The sequence below is a fragment of the Calonectris borealis genome, chromosome 3 (assembly GCF_964195595.1).
Source record: "Calonectris borealis chromosome 3, bCalBor7.hap1.2, whole genome shotgun sequence".
In the NCBI taxonomy this organism is placed as follows: domain Eukaryota; kingdom Metazoa; phylum Chordata; class Aves; order Procellariiformes; family Procellariidae; genus Calonectris; species Calonectris borealis.
Genome location: NC_134314.1, coordinates 106,862,328 through 106,879,363, shown reverse-complemented (window position 1 = coordinate 106,879,363; position 17,036 = coordinate 106,862,328). Strand labels below are relative to the sequence as shown.

The following is a 17,036-nucleotide window of genomic DNA, read 5'->3' as shown; positions in this document are numbered from 1 at the left end:
TGCAACCTTTGATCTAGGCCATTGAGCTTGCTGTCACTGAGCAATTCCTTTAACCTGTTCAAAAACCTCATATTGTAGAATCTCTCTCTCCTCTTCCTCCTCCCCCGCCCCTTCCCAACCTGCCATGTTTTTTGAAAGCAATCTGTGTGGCCATCAGCTAAAGGGATGAATTTTATAACTGCTGCATCTCATTTAATAAGCTCGGACACAGTTCAAGTCCAGTGAAAACTCAGGGCTAAGATCCTCAAGTTGCAGAGACGTTGAAGAGAACGACTTATTTTTGCGAGACTGGAACTGGCAGGGAAATCTGTAATGCTGTTTATTCCTGCTGGTTACTAACAGACAGATCATTGATTTATAATTTTCAGTAACTTAAGTTCGTGGTAGAGTGAAACAATTATAAACATTAGTCTCACAGTTTTAGCCATCTATTACATGCTCCAGTTGCCCTGAAATTAACTCACGTGCTGCGAAAGAACCACTGCCATGCATGACACTGTCATCAGAAGGCAAGCAGTAACTGCTGTTATCACTGATCTCCTACTACAAAATTAACAGGTAGCCCTTTACAGATAGCACGCCAGCTTCCACATGCCTCTGTGCTTTCATGAGTTTAAGCCACAAGAAGTTGTGACATTCTCTAAGCAATTTTGGATTTCTCTATGGATTTCATCCATTTTTCCCCAAGAGTACTTTGGAAAAGAATCCCATCAGTTAGCCTGTTTGTAAGCCTTGCCAATTATTTTTATTGACAAAGGAAGAAGTCCTGCAAAAAGTTTTAAGAGCTGGAGCATATTGGGAAATACAAGACAAAACTATTAATTCAACAACTTTCTCTTGCAAAGTGCATTTTTTCATAAAGGGCAAGTTAAAACAGTAATTTCATATGAATCACTGAGACTGTACTTCCACTTCTGGCAGTGGCTGGGAGCCTCAATTACATAGGAAAAAAGGTAACACAACTTTTGTGTCATTTCTGAAGAGGCTTACAAGATCACACTGTTTGTTAGTCCTTCTCCCAACTTTTGAACCAGTGGGGCCACTCCAGTCACGTCAGACAGCAAAAGAAGATGCCTTACACACACCAAGTTCCAGCAAATTTAATGAAAATAGATGACTAGATAGAGAAGAGGAACTTCCAATGGTTCCACGAAAGAAGAAGTCTCTACTGTGAAAGACCCAACATTCATTAGACATTACAGAATCCATATGGGAGCCTTACACAAATTAACAGTGAATCAAGGGTCTTGATTCTGCTATTCCTTATTAAACACAATGTCGTTCCTCTGCACAGGATTAGAGGTAGTTTTGCATACTGACATGTTAAGCCCTTAAAAAATGCAAGTATGTAACTGTGGACATAAAATACCACTACTTTGTTATACCTTTCAAAACCAAACCAGAAACATTTTTAAAGAGTATGAACTTTAATATACATAAAGGTCTTCTAGAAAACAAATGTTTGCTGATGGTACTGTTGCCTGACCACGTTGCTAAGAAATAAAACCTCTCGGACTAACATGTTTTATAATTCAACAAGATTGTTATCACTCAATTGTGTACTGAGGGTTTAAAGTCCAACAGACTTGATGTACGGTACCAGACTCCTCCTTTAGAAAGGACTCCTGACTTTGGACTATCCTCCAGGCAGTCAGTGTATATTTTATGTATTTTTATACAAATATATATCTGCTACCTGCTGAGTAGCAACTACTGGCAGCAGGAGCTATAAATAGCATACAGCAAGTAGAAATATTTTAAGCCACAATATACTGCTTCAGTTACTGAAAGTAATCAGAAGTGAAAAAGTACGCTTACACTGTTAAAATGATAAAACTTACTTAGATTCAGCAGCTGATCTCAATTTTGTTCTACTTCAAATAGCATGCACAAGCACAAACTCAAATTTGTTAACTGGAAATAATTTAGGAGCTACCAACTAGCAGTGAAGTACCTTGGCCGTTTGTGTCATGAAACTTGTATACTCAAAACAAATACATTCTGATTAGAAGATATATGGTATGCCACATGGCAGAATCAGTCAGAATAGAATATTAGAAAAATCTCAACTTCAACTATGCTGTAAATGAGTTTGCCAACATTAAACCCTTATCCTTACAAGCAAAAGCAGCTTTACAAGAAGTCACAACCAGTTTGCTGCTGGCAAAATCTAACTCAGTTTTGCTGCTACCAACATCATCACGCAAAACAGTTATATTTTGTTCTCCAAGTATTTTAAAAGGAAGATCAACATATTAATTCTGTACCTTCCAAAACATGAGCCCAGGAAGTTCCACTGTCAAACCAGATGTCTAGGACATCCTGTCCCTTGACATAATCCAAAACATCATGACCACCAGCCTGTTGGAACAACAATTATTAAATAATGCAAATAGATACTCTGTATCATCAATGCTTTTCAAAGCTAGAAATAAAGCAGATTTGGTTTCTGGACCAGTTTTGTACAGGCTCTGCTACCAATTTTGTGAGTAAACACAAAATAATTTAGATAATTTTTCACAATAGTTGTCAGATAATTACTGATGTAAACCCAAAAGAGAACAAGGAAAAATTACCAAAACACCTGAGATGGCAGAGTAACACTACAGTTTATGTGCTAGCTTAAGAACACAATTGTTGAAGGAACAATAAAAAGTTAGGAAGAACTAAATAAAAATTTGCATCTATTTTAATGACAAAGACCTAATATATATTTGGGCTCATAATTTGGTTAATCAGGATGTCACTTTCCTCCTGAACGAAAACGAGGAGGATGGAGACCTCTGTCCTGAATTAATGGCACAATTGTGACTGTGTGTATTTTGCCATACTCAGATCTCACTTTCTGAATATTCCTTTCACAGGATACCTTCTCGTGAAGGTACAAGATTAAAAGGGATCATGGGAATATATGAAGGTTTTATGTTATTTCCCATCACTGAACTGTCTCAAGCACCTTCTGTATACGAAGTAAAAAAAAAAAAAAAAAATTACCTTCGCTACAGCCTCTTTTGATAGTAGTTGTTCAATAGGAAGGGCCCACCATGCATCTGTTCCTTGCTGCTCCACTATTTTGATGATATCTGTGATAGTTTCACTGGGTTGGAAGGAAAAAGGGGTTCATGAATTGATGAGTTAATTGTACCTTTCTGCAAGTATCGCAGATCCAAAGCAGTGAGATATACTGATAAAGAGACCAAGCTATTTAAACCTGTGGTTTTCCAGCTTCTACTCCAGACAAGACTCCGCAGAACTTTCTGCCTGTATTAAAAAGACTTCCTACTTTTGTCTTCCAAGATGGGTAGGGTTGTGTAAAACCTGGAAATACAGAAACCTGCATGTATTCCAAACAGCTTTTTCTGCAAATACTCGGTAACTGGGCACTCAAAAAAGATGCCAGCAGCTTGAAAACGTCTAAAATCCATTTCACTTGCTATTTCTTGACCTTGGATTTACAGAAACTAAACAACTATTTCCCCCAAAAATATTTGCTCTTTTTGACAACAGGCTTCTTTTCTCCACTGGATAAAGAGACCTTGAGAACTCATGTGGAAATGGAGAGTTAGGAAATAGCAGCATTTTGAATAACGTACGTATATATTAGACCTCTGGTTACCTGGATTCCTCCTTTTTAGCAATATATTTTTTAAATGGTAAGAAACATATATATATATATATATATATAAAAAAACATATTAATCCCAATAATGTGGGAAACGGAAACTTCTGTACCCAGTAGAGGAGTGATATAAACAACCATTTAACATACACTCTGAAGGCAATATATGAGTTCATATGGTATAGCACCAGCCAGGACAAAGGTCCTGAAATACATAGATACTTCAGAAATAAGAAAAATTAAAAAATTAACTATGCATTTTTTCTGATGTGAACAGATAACGCAACCACAAGGCGTGCAGTTTTGTTCGTTATTTATGACACATTCAGTTGTTGTCCCCAGTAGGGAAGGCTATGGGGAATTGATTTTTAATGTCATTTAATGTCAAGTCTAGACATAAATTAAGATAGCTTAAAAACCAAACCAAACCCCATACACTTTGTCTTGCTGACTCACAGCACCACTTACTAAAGAGGTGATTTTTAAAACATCTGCTGTATTTAAGAAGATCATCATGACCTGCTAACTTCAAACTAAAACAGCTGTGTTACCCAATCCACCAGAGATTAGTTTTTAACTCGAGAAATGAAGATTTAATCAAATAACTAACTTATTGACACAGTACTGAGTAAGGGGAAAAAGTGAAATAATGATCTGGCATTATTATCTTGAAAACACAAAAAGTAGATATCTAACTTCTTTAGTGTCATCACTCGGTTTTGTATTTGGACTTCAGCACAGTATTTTTTCTGCACTGCTAATAAGTCGAGCTACATCACTACAACATTTAGTGGACTCTTACACATGGAGTTTAAGCATGAAAACCCATGTTCTCCAAGAAGAGGTAGAACAAATTATTACTTAATTACATGACCTGAGGTGCAACAGTAAGAAGAAAATGCAATTTTGCTCTTGATAAGGGAATGAAATTGCAATGATAGACCAACAGTTTTGTATTAATCAATCAATCATCAATTAACCAATTTACTTTTCAAAGTAAATTCCTGTAGAACATCCCAGTAGGTTTTCTGGAGAGAAAACTCACTAACCAGTAACACTCACAAAGCAACAGCCAGCTAGCATACCATTGCCATTCTTACTCTTTCAGGCTAGAATGGATATCATTCACCTTCCAGTTTAATGATGATAGGACTTAATTTACGGCTTTGTAATATATCTGCTAACATTTACCTTAGTAAAAAAACATTTAGGAGCTCTGGTTCTGAATGGTATCTTTTCCTTTCAGAAATATTTGCACAGAGGCCTATTTGCCTATATTTCCAGTTCTGAAGTGTTACTTCTCCAAGACAAAAGCAAACAACAACTCCAGTCCTGGTAGATTCCTGGCTGATAAGTATGCCTTATGACTTGCCTTCTTCAGGCTAAATCTTCAAATTCAGAAAGCTCTCAGGAAAAAAAATCAAATAAGCCAAGGAGAAGTTCGTTTGTCTCAGCCCAGACTAAACTATTCCACTGAATTTGTCTCTCTCTTGCGAGGTCAGTACCTCCACTGAAGAGGCTGGCTTTACACCCAGACCTTCAATGATGACACAGACCGTAGCACCTGGGAACATTTTAGAAAAAGCAATACACAGCATTATTTTTCACTCCTTGCCAACAGAAGGCTCCACCTTTGAGTCTTCTCAAATACACTATCAGTGTATTTTTAAGACAATTATGGATAACTAGTTGTCTTCAAGTGAAGATTTCAAGAGCTCTCTCCACAGTCTCAATGCCTTCCTGTTACTGGCCAAGTCTTACCCATGGAAGTCACCAGCAGAAGACAGAGTAGCTAAATTAAAGAGGATGATTTACCCTAAAACATACTTATTACCGCATAAAATGTTATGAGTGATTCATGGAAGAAGTAATTCAGCGTTCAGCTAATGGCTCTGGCATCAAATTAGAGCCAGAAAATTTTTCTAATTGAGAATCATACCCATAACTAGTATAGAAACGCTACCAGCATGCCCTATAAAGCAAGTAGAAAATTTAAACAGGAACTAAGCTTGTCTTCCACATAACTTTTCCATATTGCAAATACACTTCAGTGGAGGGACGTAAACTCTAGTGATTAATTCATTTTCAACCTATACATTTTTAAAGCATTTAACAGGTATTTGATGATATCAATGTTTGTAGGTATTTTTAAAAGGTGACAAATCCAGCTACAGACCAAAACTAACAGCTACCTTGGACAACATGTGGGAATATACTCTTAACAAACAATGTTTTCCAGCAACTGTCTGGATTCAGTTTGATCACAGCAGAAATCTCAGTTTGTCAGATGTTCTAAGCTTTAAGTAAAGGAGATACAGCCTGAAGTGCCACCAGTTTTCTGACATTGGAACTGTTAATTGCAATGGCATCTCTCCTCAATGGAGGAGAGAATGATTAAGGTCAGGCCTATCACACAACTATTTGGATAAATTAACAAGGGGGGGACCTGAAACACTGTGTTACTGCAAACTGTATCACCTGTAGTGAGGACGAACTGTTCTCCCTTCCATCGGAGGCAGGGGGAGGAACAAGACGGAAATAAAACCTTGCTATCAATCTCCCTTGGGAAACCATCATAAAATGACCGCCTTCATTTACAGTAAGTATTGCCAATGCCATGCAGCGGTTGTCTACCATTGTAGATACACCATTACTACAAAACATACTATGGACTAACCTTTTACCAAGTGTATTGCTATGCAACGTAAAGGCTTATATTGTTAATTTATGAAGGGCAGAATTATTTTAAAGACACATTTTTGTGACACATGAACTAACAGATATGATTATGCTACAGACCAATGTTTTCAGACAACGAAAAAAAGGTCAGATTTGTGTTATGAATCACTTACAAGAAATGAAGAGTCAATGACTGTGAAGTCAACTTATTATTGACCAATATTCAGAGTTTCAAATCAAGTAAAAAACATTTTTTCATTATATTCTGTTTTTCACTATATCACAATATATTTTCACAATATTTCACTATATTCTGTTTCCCTACAGAATGTAAGTGCACATTAACAGTCAAGTATTTTATAAGAGGAGATAGTTAAGACCAAAGATTTCCAGGATACCATTTCACCAAATACTTTTTCCTCCTACAATCTGAAAAACTCAAGACAAACAACCAAACGCCTCCTGCCCCGATCCTCTAATCTTTTCCCAGGATCCTTACGATTAACTATTACTAAAGAGAGAGAAATGACTATATTTAAGGTATCTGTATTGCAAGGAGGAAGATTTTTGCTAAGTACTTTTATTTAAGGTGCAAGTGAAAACCACCTTTCTCAAATAACTACTCATCACTTTATAATCTGTGGGCTTCAACATGAGCACGATAATTCACCGAGTTAGCAATAAACACCATTGTAAAACTTTGCCCTGTATTCATACACTATCTAGAAGAACTTGCGTTACGTGTCACTCACTACGTTTTAACACTGAAACCCCTATGGCAATTCACGCTACCACGACACCAGCCAATCACTCTGAAGTCTGATATTGATTATGCTGAACACTTATTTAATGTGTTAACAGAAATTAGGCAGCATTAAGATATAGTCAGGAGGAGAAGAATACAGTGCCTGATGTTCTCTCGACCTCTTTTCAAACAACAGTAAAAAGGGCAAGTTATCTTCTTTTTTACGTGGACATTGATACTTCAGCAGTAAGTATTTAAGTTACGGTAAGTTGCTATTGCTTACAATTCACTGAAATGTCTTAATATTTTAAAAGCAAATTAGAGCGCAGGGTAGATCTACTTCAAAAACAGGTTCTTTTTTTTTTTTTGAGAAATTTAAGCTGTTTGTTAATCAAAGTCACAGAGAAGGGGACAAAAATTCTCAGGCAGTAGAATAATCTTTGCAATAGGACTACTTATTACCAATATTTGAACAGAGAATTTGTAAAGTTAAAAAGTTATTGCATGAGGTCAGATTAAAGTATGTATCTCACATTTATTACCTAGACTGAGCTACTACTGGAAGTACAAAAAATCTCTCGTTTTACTTTTGGATCTTTTTCTCTTCTCTTCCACGAGTTACAGAATTTCCTAGAATCACAATGTTTTCTCAAGAAATCTACCAAATTTGTCAACCAAAGTTGACAAAATTATAAGCATTTATTTGTGCATATATTCTATTTAATTCTATTTTTTTCTCCACTTGTGCAGAAAAACCACACAGAATCTTACCTCTGTATTCTCATAATTCTTACTGAAAATTGCAATAATGAAAAAAATGTTCTCTCTTTTCTCTCTCTCACATAGGGTTTTGTTATTTTATACTAATTTTTAAATTCCTGACTGCAATATGATGTGGTATATTCTACATAAAGGATCTAATCTTCAGTAGCGTATTAAATTTATAACCTTAGACAACAGTGTCATACGATCAAATGTCTTTTAGGGCTATGGGGGTCACAGCAGCAAACAAGAAGACTCATGGACATCTTGCATCAAACTTGTTGCATACAAGATTACAATCTTGGCTTTCAAGTTAGAAAGACAGGATTGTTGGTGTGAGAAAAATATTCTGTTAGAGACGAGCAGTTGCATCTTGAAAGAGAAGCTGTATGAGACTTTCACATGACAAATTCAGGGAAAACTCTGACTTACAGAGGGAAACACAGAGGTTTATTTTAGGGAAATTTTTTTTTTTTTTAAAGTCTTTTTACAGGCCATACATAAACAGGATCACTCAAGATCAACCATCGGTGCTCTCATATGTAACAGCAACTCCATGTGGACTACACTGACTTCCAGTGGAGATGCTGTTACTTTTGATAGCCACTCAAAAACTCCAAAGCAGCTGCTACTGGAAGCATGTTTACCCAGCATTCAAGATAAGAAAACAGCTTTTGTTTTGAAATGCAAGTTATTTACTGTTGTTTTAATGATATTAATTATTCAGACAATCTGAATATGAAACTTCTCAAGTGTTAGAAATATGTCAGCAGCCTATTGTGTGGTATGATTTCAAAATGATAATGCAAATGCAACAAAATATTTAGGCTTACTTGTTTATTTCAATAAGAACTGGTGTCCAGGAAAATGACCTATGAATTGACAGACTGCTTTCTAAATTTGCCTGTCATTTCTATAGGCCAATATTCTGTGCACTTTTCCTACTCCAGTTACAGAAGTCTGCTATGGCTACCTTTAAATATTTAATGTGTGTTTTACAGTTTTCTTTGAAAATTTCACCTCTACTGTTAGAAGTAAGGAGTACTGCTTATAAATGAGCATCAGAAGCTGCCAGTCAAATGAAATAAATCTACTTTTCAAGCATATTGGATACGTCTCTTTTTTCCCTAAATGTCTCTGTTTTCTCCCTAGATCAATTCTAACCAAACATGCCATACTGTCCCTTTGTTCTTTCACCTACATGCGTGACTGCTAGGCCAATACCTACATGCAAAAGTCGAACTGTTAAACTATTGCAGAGTTTATCACATCAAAATGCCCCGATTGCCACATATCGTACAACTCCAGCAATAATCTCACACAGCTCAAGCACTTACAAAAGACATGCTTTTTAATACAGGTCACTGGCTTTCAAGGTAATTTTACTACAATCTAAAGGAATGCCCATGCATCCCTCCTTTCAAACGCTTTCTGTACCAGCTGGGTCAGCTCCTCTATGTTCTGAAGGAGCTATTGTTTCATGGTGCCCTTCACGTTTGACTGCCAACTGCTAAACTGTTTTTCATTACACTCTTATTTTGTTGTTAAACTACATATTTAACAATTCTAAGCAAGCACAAGTAACACACTCAAGCCTACTCTGCAGACAGACGATAATAAGTATTCCTCAGCACTTGAAGTTTTTTAAATGTTAATGTATACTAACTTTTCAATATGGTAACAGCTTTTGCAGGTAAAATGATTTTACACCCCACAGAGCCTCCCATCCCTTTACTTCCTGATGTGCATCAGCATTTTTCAGATACTATAAACGACTACGGTTATTGCGGTCTTTTCTGACAGTTATTGCCCACTGTGAGAGAGTCAAAGTACATATCTGTGCACCTACACACCCAGTGACACTAGGCGAAGCTAAGGACTAACTGCTTAAAGTCCATTCCCTGCTCTCCACACCCCAAGCCTCACCTACTACTATATTTATGTGCTCAGTCCAGCCTCTGGAAAACATGCTGGTCTCTCTGCAGTATATTTATTCAACATCAGAAGGAAAAATGTTCTGCAACACTACTTAAGTTCACCTCCAGCTATGCAATCTTATTATCCATAATGAATTCGCACAAACGGTTGTGAGGTTAAGATGTATAAAATGGATTTACACTAGCATATCCCAAGACAGAAAACAATTATGGAAATAAACAACGAATGTGGAACTCCACACTACTACTTTTATGAAATCATCTCTTAGAGAATATTCACAATTGAAAACCTCTCTTCCCCAAAGGGGTAAAAGCAGAAGTCTCTTACTTCTTAAAAGACAGAAAAGGATCATACTGGGTTGAGGTTTCTTGTTTTAAAGCATAGCTTGGATTTCCTCCGCATTACATTGTCTGGAATTCCTGAAATGCAGTATTTGCAATCTGGAACTATTAACTTAACTAAAAGATGGCAGAATAAGGCTAGGATCCGAGGCTTTAGACATACCAAATCATATAGCTAAAGGTCACCTACTTACATTTATTAAGGCTGGCTCTTCAAAAACACTCTAATTTTATTTTGAAACAAAGTGCAGTTATTTATTCTGCAACGGATTTGGTTATTCCACTTCAAATATCTCATTGTCACTTACTGAATTGCAAAAAGCTGTTTTGACAAAATACCTGTGTTGTTCAATTTACAGTGCTACAATTACAGTTGTAATCTATTCTAACTACGACTTGCATTTTACCTCTTGCTTAAATGTAAAGGCCAGGGATTACTGCCAGCTCACTTAACTTGAAGATGAGGGATGAAAGCAGTAATTACTATCAAGGGGACTTTTCAGGTAATTTAAGTATCTAAGTAAATTGATTCCTATTACTTACATACGAGTCACCTTCAGCAATGAGTTTTTGATTGTTTTAATTTATAGCTGAATTAGTTCTGTGTATAAACAACTACAAGTAAAAGCATGTATTTATACTTAAATAGAAGTTTTATAAAAGTGTGTAACTGCAGCAAAACAGACAGTGCTTATTCTTTCATTTTTCAGTATAAAAAGCTAGACAAATACCTGTTTATCAAGCATTCTCCTGTGTCCTTCTGATAAAAAACAGGAATTGGAACACCCCAACATCTTTGCCGTGATATACACCAAAACGTCCTTCTGTCCAGCATTTCGAGCATTCTATTCACTGCAGACGTAGGAATAACTTTCACTTTTTTCAGCACTTCCTATAAAGACGACAGTGAACTGTTGAACACGCTTCAGCATTCAGACAAACACTGTTTATGCTACCAGTAAAAAAAGGTACAAGTCTACACTCCCACTCCCAGTATTTAATAACATGTTCTTGGGCAATTGTTACATTTACTTCATTTACTTCACCGCATGTTGCTCTTCAATAACATACTTAGAACGCTGCATATACTGTATATAGAACATATTTAGAACGCTGTATATGTCCCCACAGAGCAACCAATGTTTTTTTGCCCTAAGTGAGTTAGAAATGGCATCAGTATCTCTACCTGAAGTTTAATAGCTCATTGTGCCTTGTGCTGTTGTGTACTTTGAAACCACATCTTGATACATACTGCCTGTATTAGAGAGTGTGGGCTACCACTCACTCCCAACCCTGCTGAATAACCATCATATTTTCCTTCATTCTAGATAAAGATGAACATGGAATAAACACCTCATGCCCTAATTAGAATGAAATCACTGTTACCCAAGACAGCCTAAGGTGCTGAGTGTTCTGTGTGGATGTACATAATTTCAAAGAGCACTGCATTTAAAAAAAAGATATGTTTAAAAGTTATTTAAAAATAGGACTGTGGCAAAATTAATAGGGGAGCAAACAATGATGTCTGGCCATGCAAGGCTACCATAACAACAAAGGTAATTTTAATAGTGATAAAATTGTCTCTTCTGATTTAATTCCTTGAAACATTGTATTTTTAAAAATATTTTGGGGAAAAAAATTCAGTAGCTCTAAGAAACTTACACATCTCCTGTAAATACAATGAACAAATATGTCAGTCAATGTATTGATCCTGGATTATATCAATATTGTCAAAAAACCAACAATATTCATCACTTCTACAAATAACTAACACTTTTCAACCAGTGTTTGTAAACCCTAGAGAAGAACGTATTCTTGAGTGAGCTATAGCAAGATAGTTTTGCTGATTCCAAATGGCATCAGCTGTCTTTAAATGCCCCCAAAAGCAACATTATATACCTGTGCTGTAGCCTTCACACTTGCTGTGTTTACAAACCACTGTTTGCTGGCACGAATAATCATTGGTTTTTTAGTCCTCCAGTCATATGGGTAACTGTGCACATACTTCTCCTCTTTTAACAAACTCCCGGCTGTTTGAAGCATCTGAATGACTGAGAGAAAAAACGAGGCAAGACTAAAATCTGATTCGAACATACTTCTACTTTCAACCTCAATTCATTCCTTTCCATGATCAACAGATAATAAGAAGAGCCTGTACCTCATCCATATTCAAAATGTGTTCAGTTTATATGAACCCTCAAAATATACCTGCAGGAATGTAACTGATAAGTAACCAATGGCTAAACATCAAATACTCACCAGCTTCATTCCCCTCTTCAAGGACATTCTTGTTTTGAAGTTCAGGACCTGCAGCTTCGGTAAAAAACCCACCTTCATCCACAAGGCAATCCTTAAAATAAAGATGTTAATCATGTCAATAAAATACCATGTGGCAATTAATTACCTTTTTGGTATTCAAAAGTGAATTAAGTACTTTGCTGAGTAACTACTTTTCTGATGAATAGCAAAGTATGTTATATTTAAGTACTCTTCAGATTAGTGAACTGCAATTTAGTAATCTACCAAGCAAGTGAATTTTACGTATCAGAAGAAATGAGCACCATTACGTTTGCAGATATACCACAATCGTCTTACATCAACTCACTGGTTAGTATTTCAATGATTTTCCAAATTAACAGTGAAAACCAAAATCAAACAAACAAACCCCCAAGAAAAACCCTACACTCAAAAATAACCAACCAGAAATATGAGCATAATCAGGCTTTGGAACATCTCAAGAGTCACCTCTTTAAAAAGGTAAAAAAAGAATATCCTGCATCTTCATTTCCACCAAACACAAACTGGTCATGCATAATTGAACTGTATTTATGTATGTGTTTAAAACACATCTTGCTGAAAAAGAACAGTAGTAATGACCTACATAACTGGTGATTTATTGGTCTGCAAGACACAGCTTTAAAAGCCAATTCTGAGTACTGAGAGCCAGTATCTGAGAACCGTTGTCTGTGTTATCCTTTAAAAAACAAAAACAAAGAGAGAGAAGAGAAATCGGATTCTACCACTAGAATTCTACCACCTCCCTGTAAGCTTTAACTAGCAGATGGATGAAAAACTTCATCCTTCTATTTTGACACACACTTTTTTCAGGTGTCCTACATTCCTGCAGACCATAGTGATACTCGCTTACCTGAATGCTTCAAAACATTTTCAAGTTTTATAAACAAATTACAACAATCACTTTAGTGGCACATGATCAAACAGTTGCAGGAAATCAAGAGCAACAGCTGAAAAAATAAAGTACCGTGGGTAGCTGATGGTGGGAAGCTACGCCGTAGTCTTCCATACCATGAGCTGGGGCTGTATGAACTAATCCTGTTCCTTTTGCCATTGTCACATGATTTGCAGGTAACAGAGGAGAGACTCTGCCAGGAATTGTGGGATGAGCACAAGAACCATCTGCCAAATCTACGCCTGGGGGTGAAAAAAAAACAGAAGAGAAAATAGAGAAACAATTCATGCATTCAGCTTCTTTTATCAGAGAGCAGAAATGGAGCAATTGATCAGCAAGTGTATCCACGGGATACTATTCAGATGCACTACTTCTTTATCTTGTTTGTGGGTCCCCGTCCAAATGCTTTCAAATTCTCTGCATTGTTAATCATTCACAGAGTTTTTTTTCTCCTTTGAAGAAAAAGCTTTTTTTCTACCTTAGACAATGGTATTCTGTTAGTAGTGACATTCCACCCAGAGACACTCCACACATTCCCGTTCCTTGGGACCACTATAGGGGACCACTCTCTCAGTGTTCTGGAAACAGATCTCAATAATGATTTAGTAAGCTAAAAACCTTGAATTTGGGATCTATTCCTAGTTCTGCCACTAAGTACTAATATCATCATGAACAACTCATTTAAAATCTCTAAATTACATACAAATAGAGTACAGCACAAATGAAGCTCGTGACAATTTAAGGTTAAAAAAAACACTGAAGAAATCTTAGTAGTAAAGCCTTGCTGAAAGTCAAGAATCACAGAGCTTGAGGAACGCTTCATATGACAAAATGGCCTTCACTGAATGCTTTCTTCCTACAAGGAACATGTTTAGAAACTGCTGTCAGACAGTTAGGTATACAAATACAGAAAGGTAACAAATATAACTAGTTACTGAATATATGGGAAGATAAAAAGAACAGGTTCTAATATTAAATTTCATTTCAAGAAGGTCCAACTCTACTGTTGTATGTTATCTGCAAATCATGTGATTCAAGAAGGTGGAACCTACGAGAACACCACCTCCAGATAATTTTATCATTAGGTAAAAACAAGATTATTAAGCAGAGAAACAGATAATTTTTTTCCCCTCTGAAAAAGAAGGCATGGAAAGACACCAAAACAACCTGAAAAGAAAATGTCATAGAAACCACCATTCTCGCCTCCTTTAGATATGCATATTTCCAGCACTGAATCACTGATAAAGGCAAATGAATAAAGTTCACAAATGACACATTAAATCCCAACTCATGACACCATCAGACAGAATCAGAAGTCATGACAGAATCAGAAGTCTGTCTACTAAGGAATATCACCATGCACTTTGTTAGGATGCAAACTTAACTGCTTTAGTTTGTCCGTACAGACAACAGTCACCTACAATATCTCAATATTCTTCATGGTTATGGTGAAGGCTTAAGACACCTCTTAACAATGGAAAACTTGAAAAGTAACATTACATGACAACAGCAGCTCATAGCGCTACTGATTTTGCCTCACTAGGTAATTTCAATAGTTTTCGTAGAATTTAGCAATCAGGCAGTCAGCAAGCATACTTGTAATTAGCCCCTTGTTCTCATCAGCAATGGATGAGACAGACAGACAAACGGCATTCAGTGTAATTAAGATTTTGACACTGAACAGACTTCCACTCCGTGTTTAAGTTTTCCAAGTGTGAACCCAGATTTTAAAAAGTACTTCGAAATCTGTGGATGAAAGTTTGGGTTGCAATACACCAATACGAAATCTGACAGACTACTATCCCTCTTTGTACTATTTTAGTGAAGCATCTTCTCAAAATATAAACAAACTTAATAATACATCAAAACTGAAGCAGTTTTCAGACACCTACAAGCAGATTTCTAAGCAACTTAAGATTAACAATATTAAAACCTACCTTTACACGTTGACATAACCTCAAACTGTGTGTCCAAAACAGCAGCTGTAGATTCAACTCTATCTGCAGCTAGAATGAAGTGTTCACCAGTAGTTGTACATTTCACAATTGAATATCTACAATGCAAATATATATTTGTGATACTAAATAATTACAAACACCAGAAAGCTACAAATTGTTTAAACGCTCCATTTCTAAAAGACAGCAAAGTATGTTTTAAGATGTACATGTCCAATTCACTCTTAAATCTCAAAAGAATTTCAAGATAACGTAACATCAGGAAGAAGAAATAACTTTAAAAAAATAAAAATGAAAGCAGAAATTAATATATTAAGAGAGATAGAACAAAGCTTACAATTGTGTCACTTAAAAAAAAAAACACAACACAAAAAAGATGCCTTAAATAAAATCTAATGGTAGTCGAGAACGTTTTAACTTTGCTGATAAATATTTCTAAGGACTGACGCAGATCACCGAACCAAATTAAAGACACATACGCTGAATCTGGCATGTAACAAACTGCTTGATTGGCTGGCACAGTCCAAGGTTGTGTGGTCCAGACTAGCACACTAGCAGGGGATGATCCATCTACAGATGTAAATTAGAAGTACTTTACTTACAATTACAATGAAAAGAAAAGCTATCAGTCTTAAAATCTATACAGAAGTCATACCTATCACAGAAGTCAGCTTAGGTGGTGACTTTAACAGGGGAAATTTCATGTACACAGAACGACTGACATGCTGCTCATTGTATTCAAGCTCTGCTTCAGCCAAGGCTGTTCTGGGCAGATATTAAACAGAAGTTAACACACTTGAACATGAAAAGCTATTGGCATCCTTGCTAAAATTTTGAAGACAAAATAGTAAGTTGATTCTTACTTTGCTGAAGGAGACCAGAACACAGGTTTATAGTCCTGATAAACGAAACCCTAAAAAGGAAAAGGGAAGGGGAAAAAAGAAGGTTAGGAGAATCGAAACTCATGACAAAACAAAACACACTTTAACAAAAGTTCAACATACCTTATCATACATTTTGTAGAAGACTCTCAGCTGGTTTGCTTCATACTTTGGATCAAATGTACGGTAGCAGTTAGCCCAATCTGCCATCACACCCCAACGAATGAAGGCGGATTTCTGTTTCTCAATTGCTCTTTCTGCAAATTCTCTGGCTGAAGGGAATAGTTCCATTAAGCACATGGTTTAGGCCACTAAGATCAGTATAACACCATTTAAAATATGCTATTGACATTTTTTAGAAAAGCCTGAGCTGAACATACTGAAACTGTGTGCTAATCACTTACATGTATTAAATAGATTATTATGGCTCAAAAATATATATTTCAGAGAAGTAGTTACATAAAATGACTGCAAAGAGTAAAAAGAACCAGGAGTGGCACTTTTTGACTAATATGGGGACGTAAAGCACAAGTGTCTCTAGAACATAAACTTTGTTTCTAAGGAAGAGGGAAAAAAAAGAAGTATATTTAGTTATGAAAAACAATTTCTCAAAATGCATTCTTAAATAACGTAAAATACATAAGAGGGAAAATTAACCACCTCTGTTGATGCTGATCCAAACTTTTCAAAGCAACATGCATCTGAAAATAAGTTAGCCCATTTCATTGCTGCAATTTCAAGCTAAAGCAGTTTAAATTGCTCATTAGTTTTGCAGCTGAATGTTGTTGTCTTTCAATACACACGGTATGTGAAATTATTTTTTCAAAACAGTTTCCATATAATGCAGACTAACTTTCTCTGAAAAGATCACCCCTATAGTTTTGTAGTACTGTTAAAAACAGAATCAATAAATACATCCCTAACTA

General features: G+C 36.1%; 1 protein-coding gene across 5 annotated transcripts in view; it reads right to left on the bottom strand.

Annotated features, from left to right (window-relative positions):
- IARS2 (isoleucyl-tRNA synthetase 2, mitochondrial) overlaps nt 1–17,036 on the bottom strand; it is a 30,206-nt gene that overhangs the window by 10,234 nt on the left and 2,936 nt on the right. For 3 of the 5 annotated variants that reach the window (XM_075147120.1, XM_075147123.1, XM_075147122.1), the window contains exons 4-15: nt 16,234–16,382; nt 16,093–16,142; nt 15,885–15,994; nt 15,709–15,799; nt 15,212–15,327; nt 13,347–13,516; nt 12,344–12,434; nt 11,984–12,135; nt 11,340–11,408; nt 10,816–10,976; nt 2,995–3,097; nt 2,268–2,361 (exon numbers count right to left, since the gene is read on the bottom strand). In XM_075147120.1, coding sequence (XP_075003221.1) covers nt 2,268–2,361; nt 2,995–3,097; nt 10,816–10,976; nt 11,340–11,408; nt 11,984–12,135; nt 12,344–12,434; nt 13,347–13,516; nt 15,212–15,327; nt 15,709–15,799; nt 15,885–15,994; nt 16,093–16,142; nt 16,234–16,382 — 1,356 coding nt within the window. Of the gene's footprint in view, nt 1–2,267; nt 2,362–2,994; nt 3,098–10,815; nt 10,977–11,339; nt 11,409–11,983; nt 12,136–12,343; nt 12,435–13,346; nt 13,517–15,211; nt 15,328–15,708; nt 15,800–15,884; nt 15,995–16,092; nt 16,143–16,233; nt 16,383–17,036 lie in introns of those variants that run through there. The other 2 variants (XM_075147124.1, XM_075147121.1) reach the window with 2 other exon arrangements.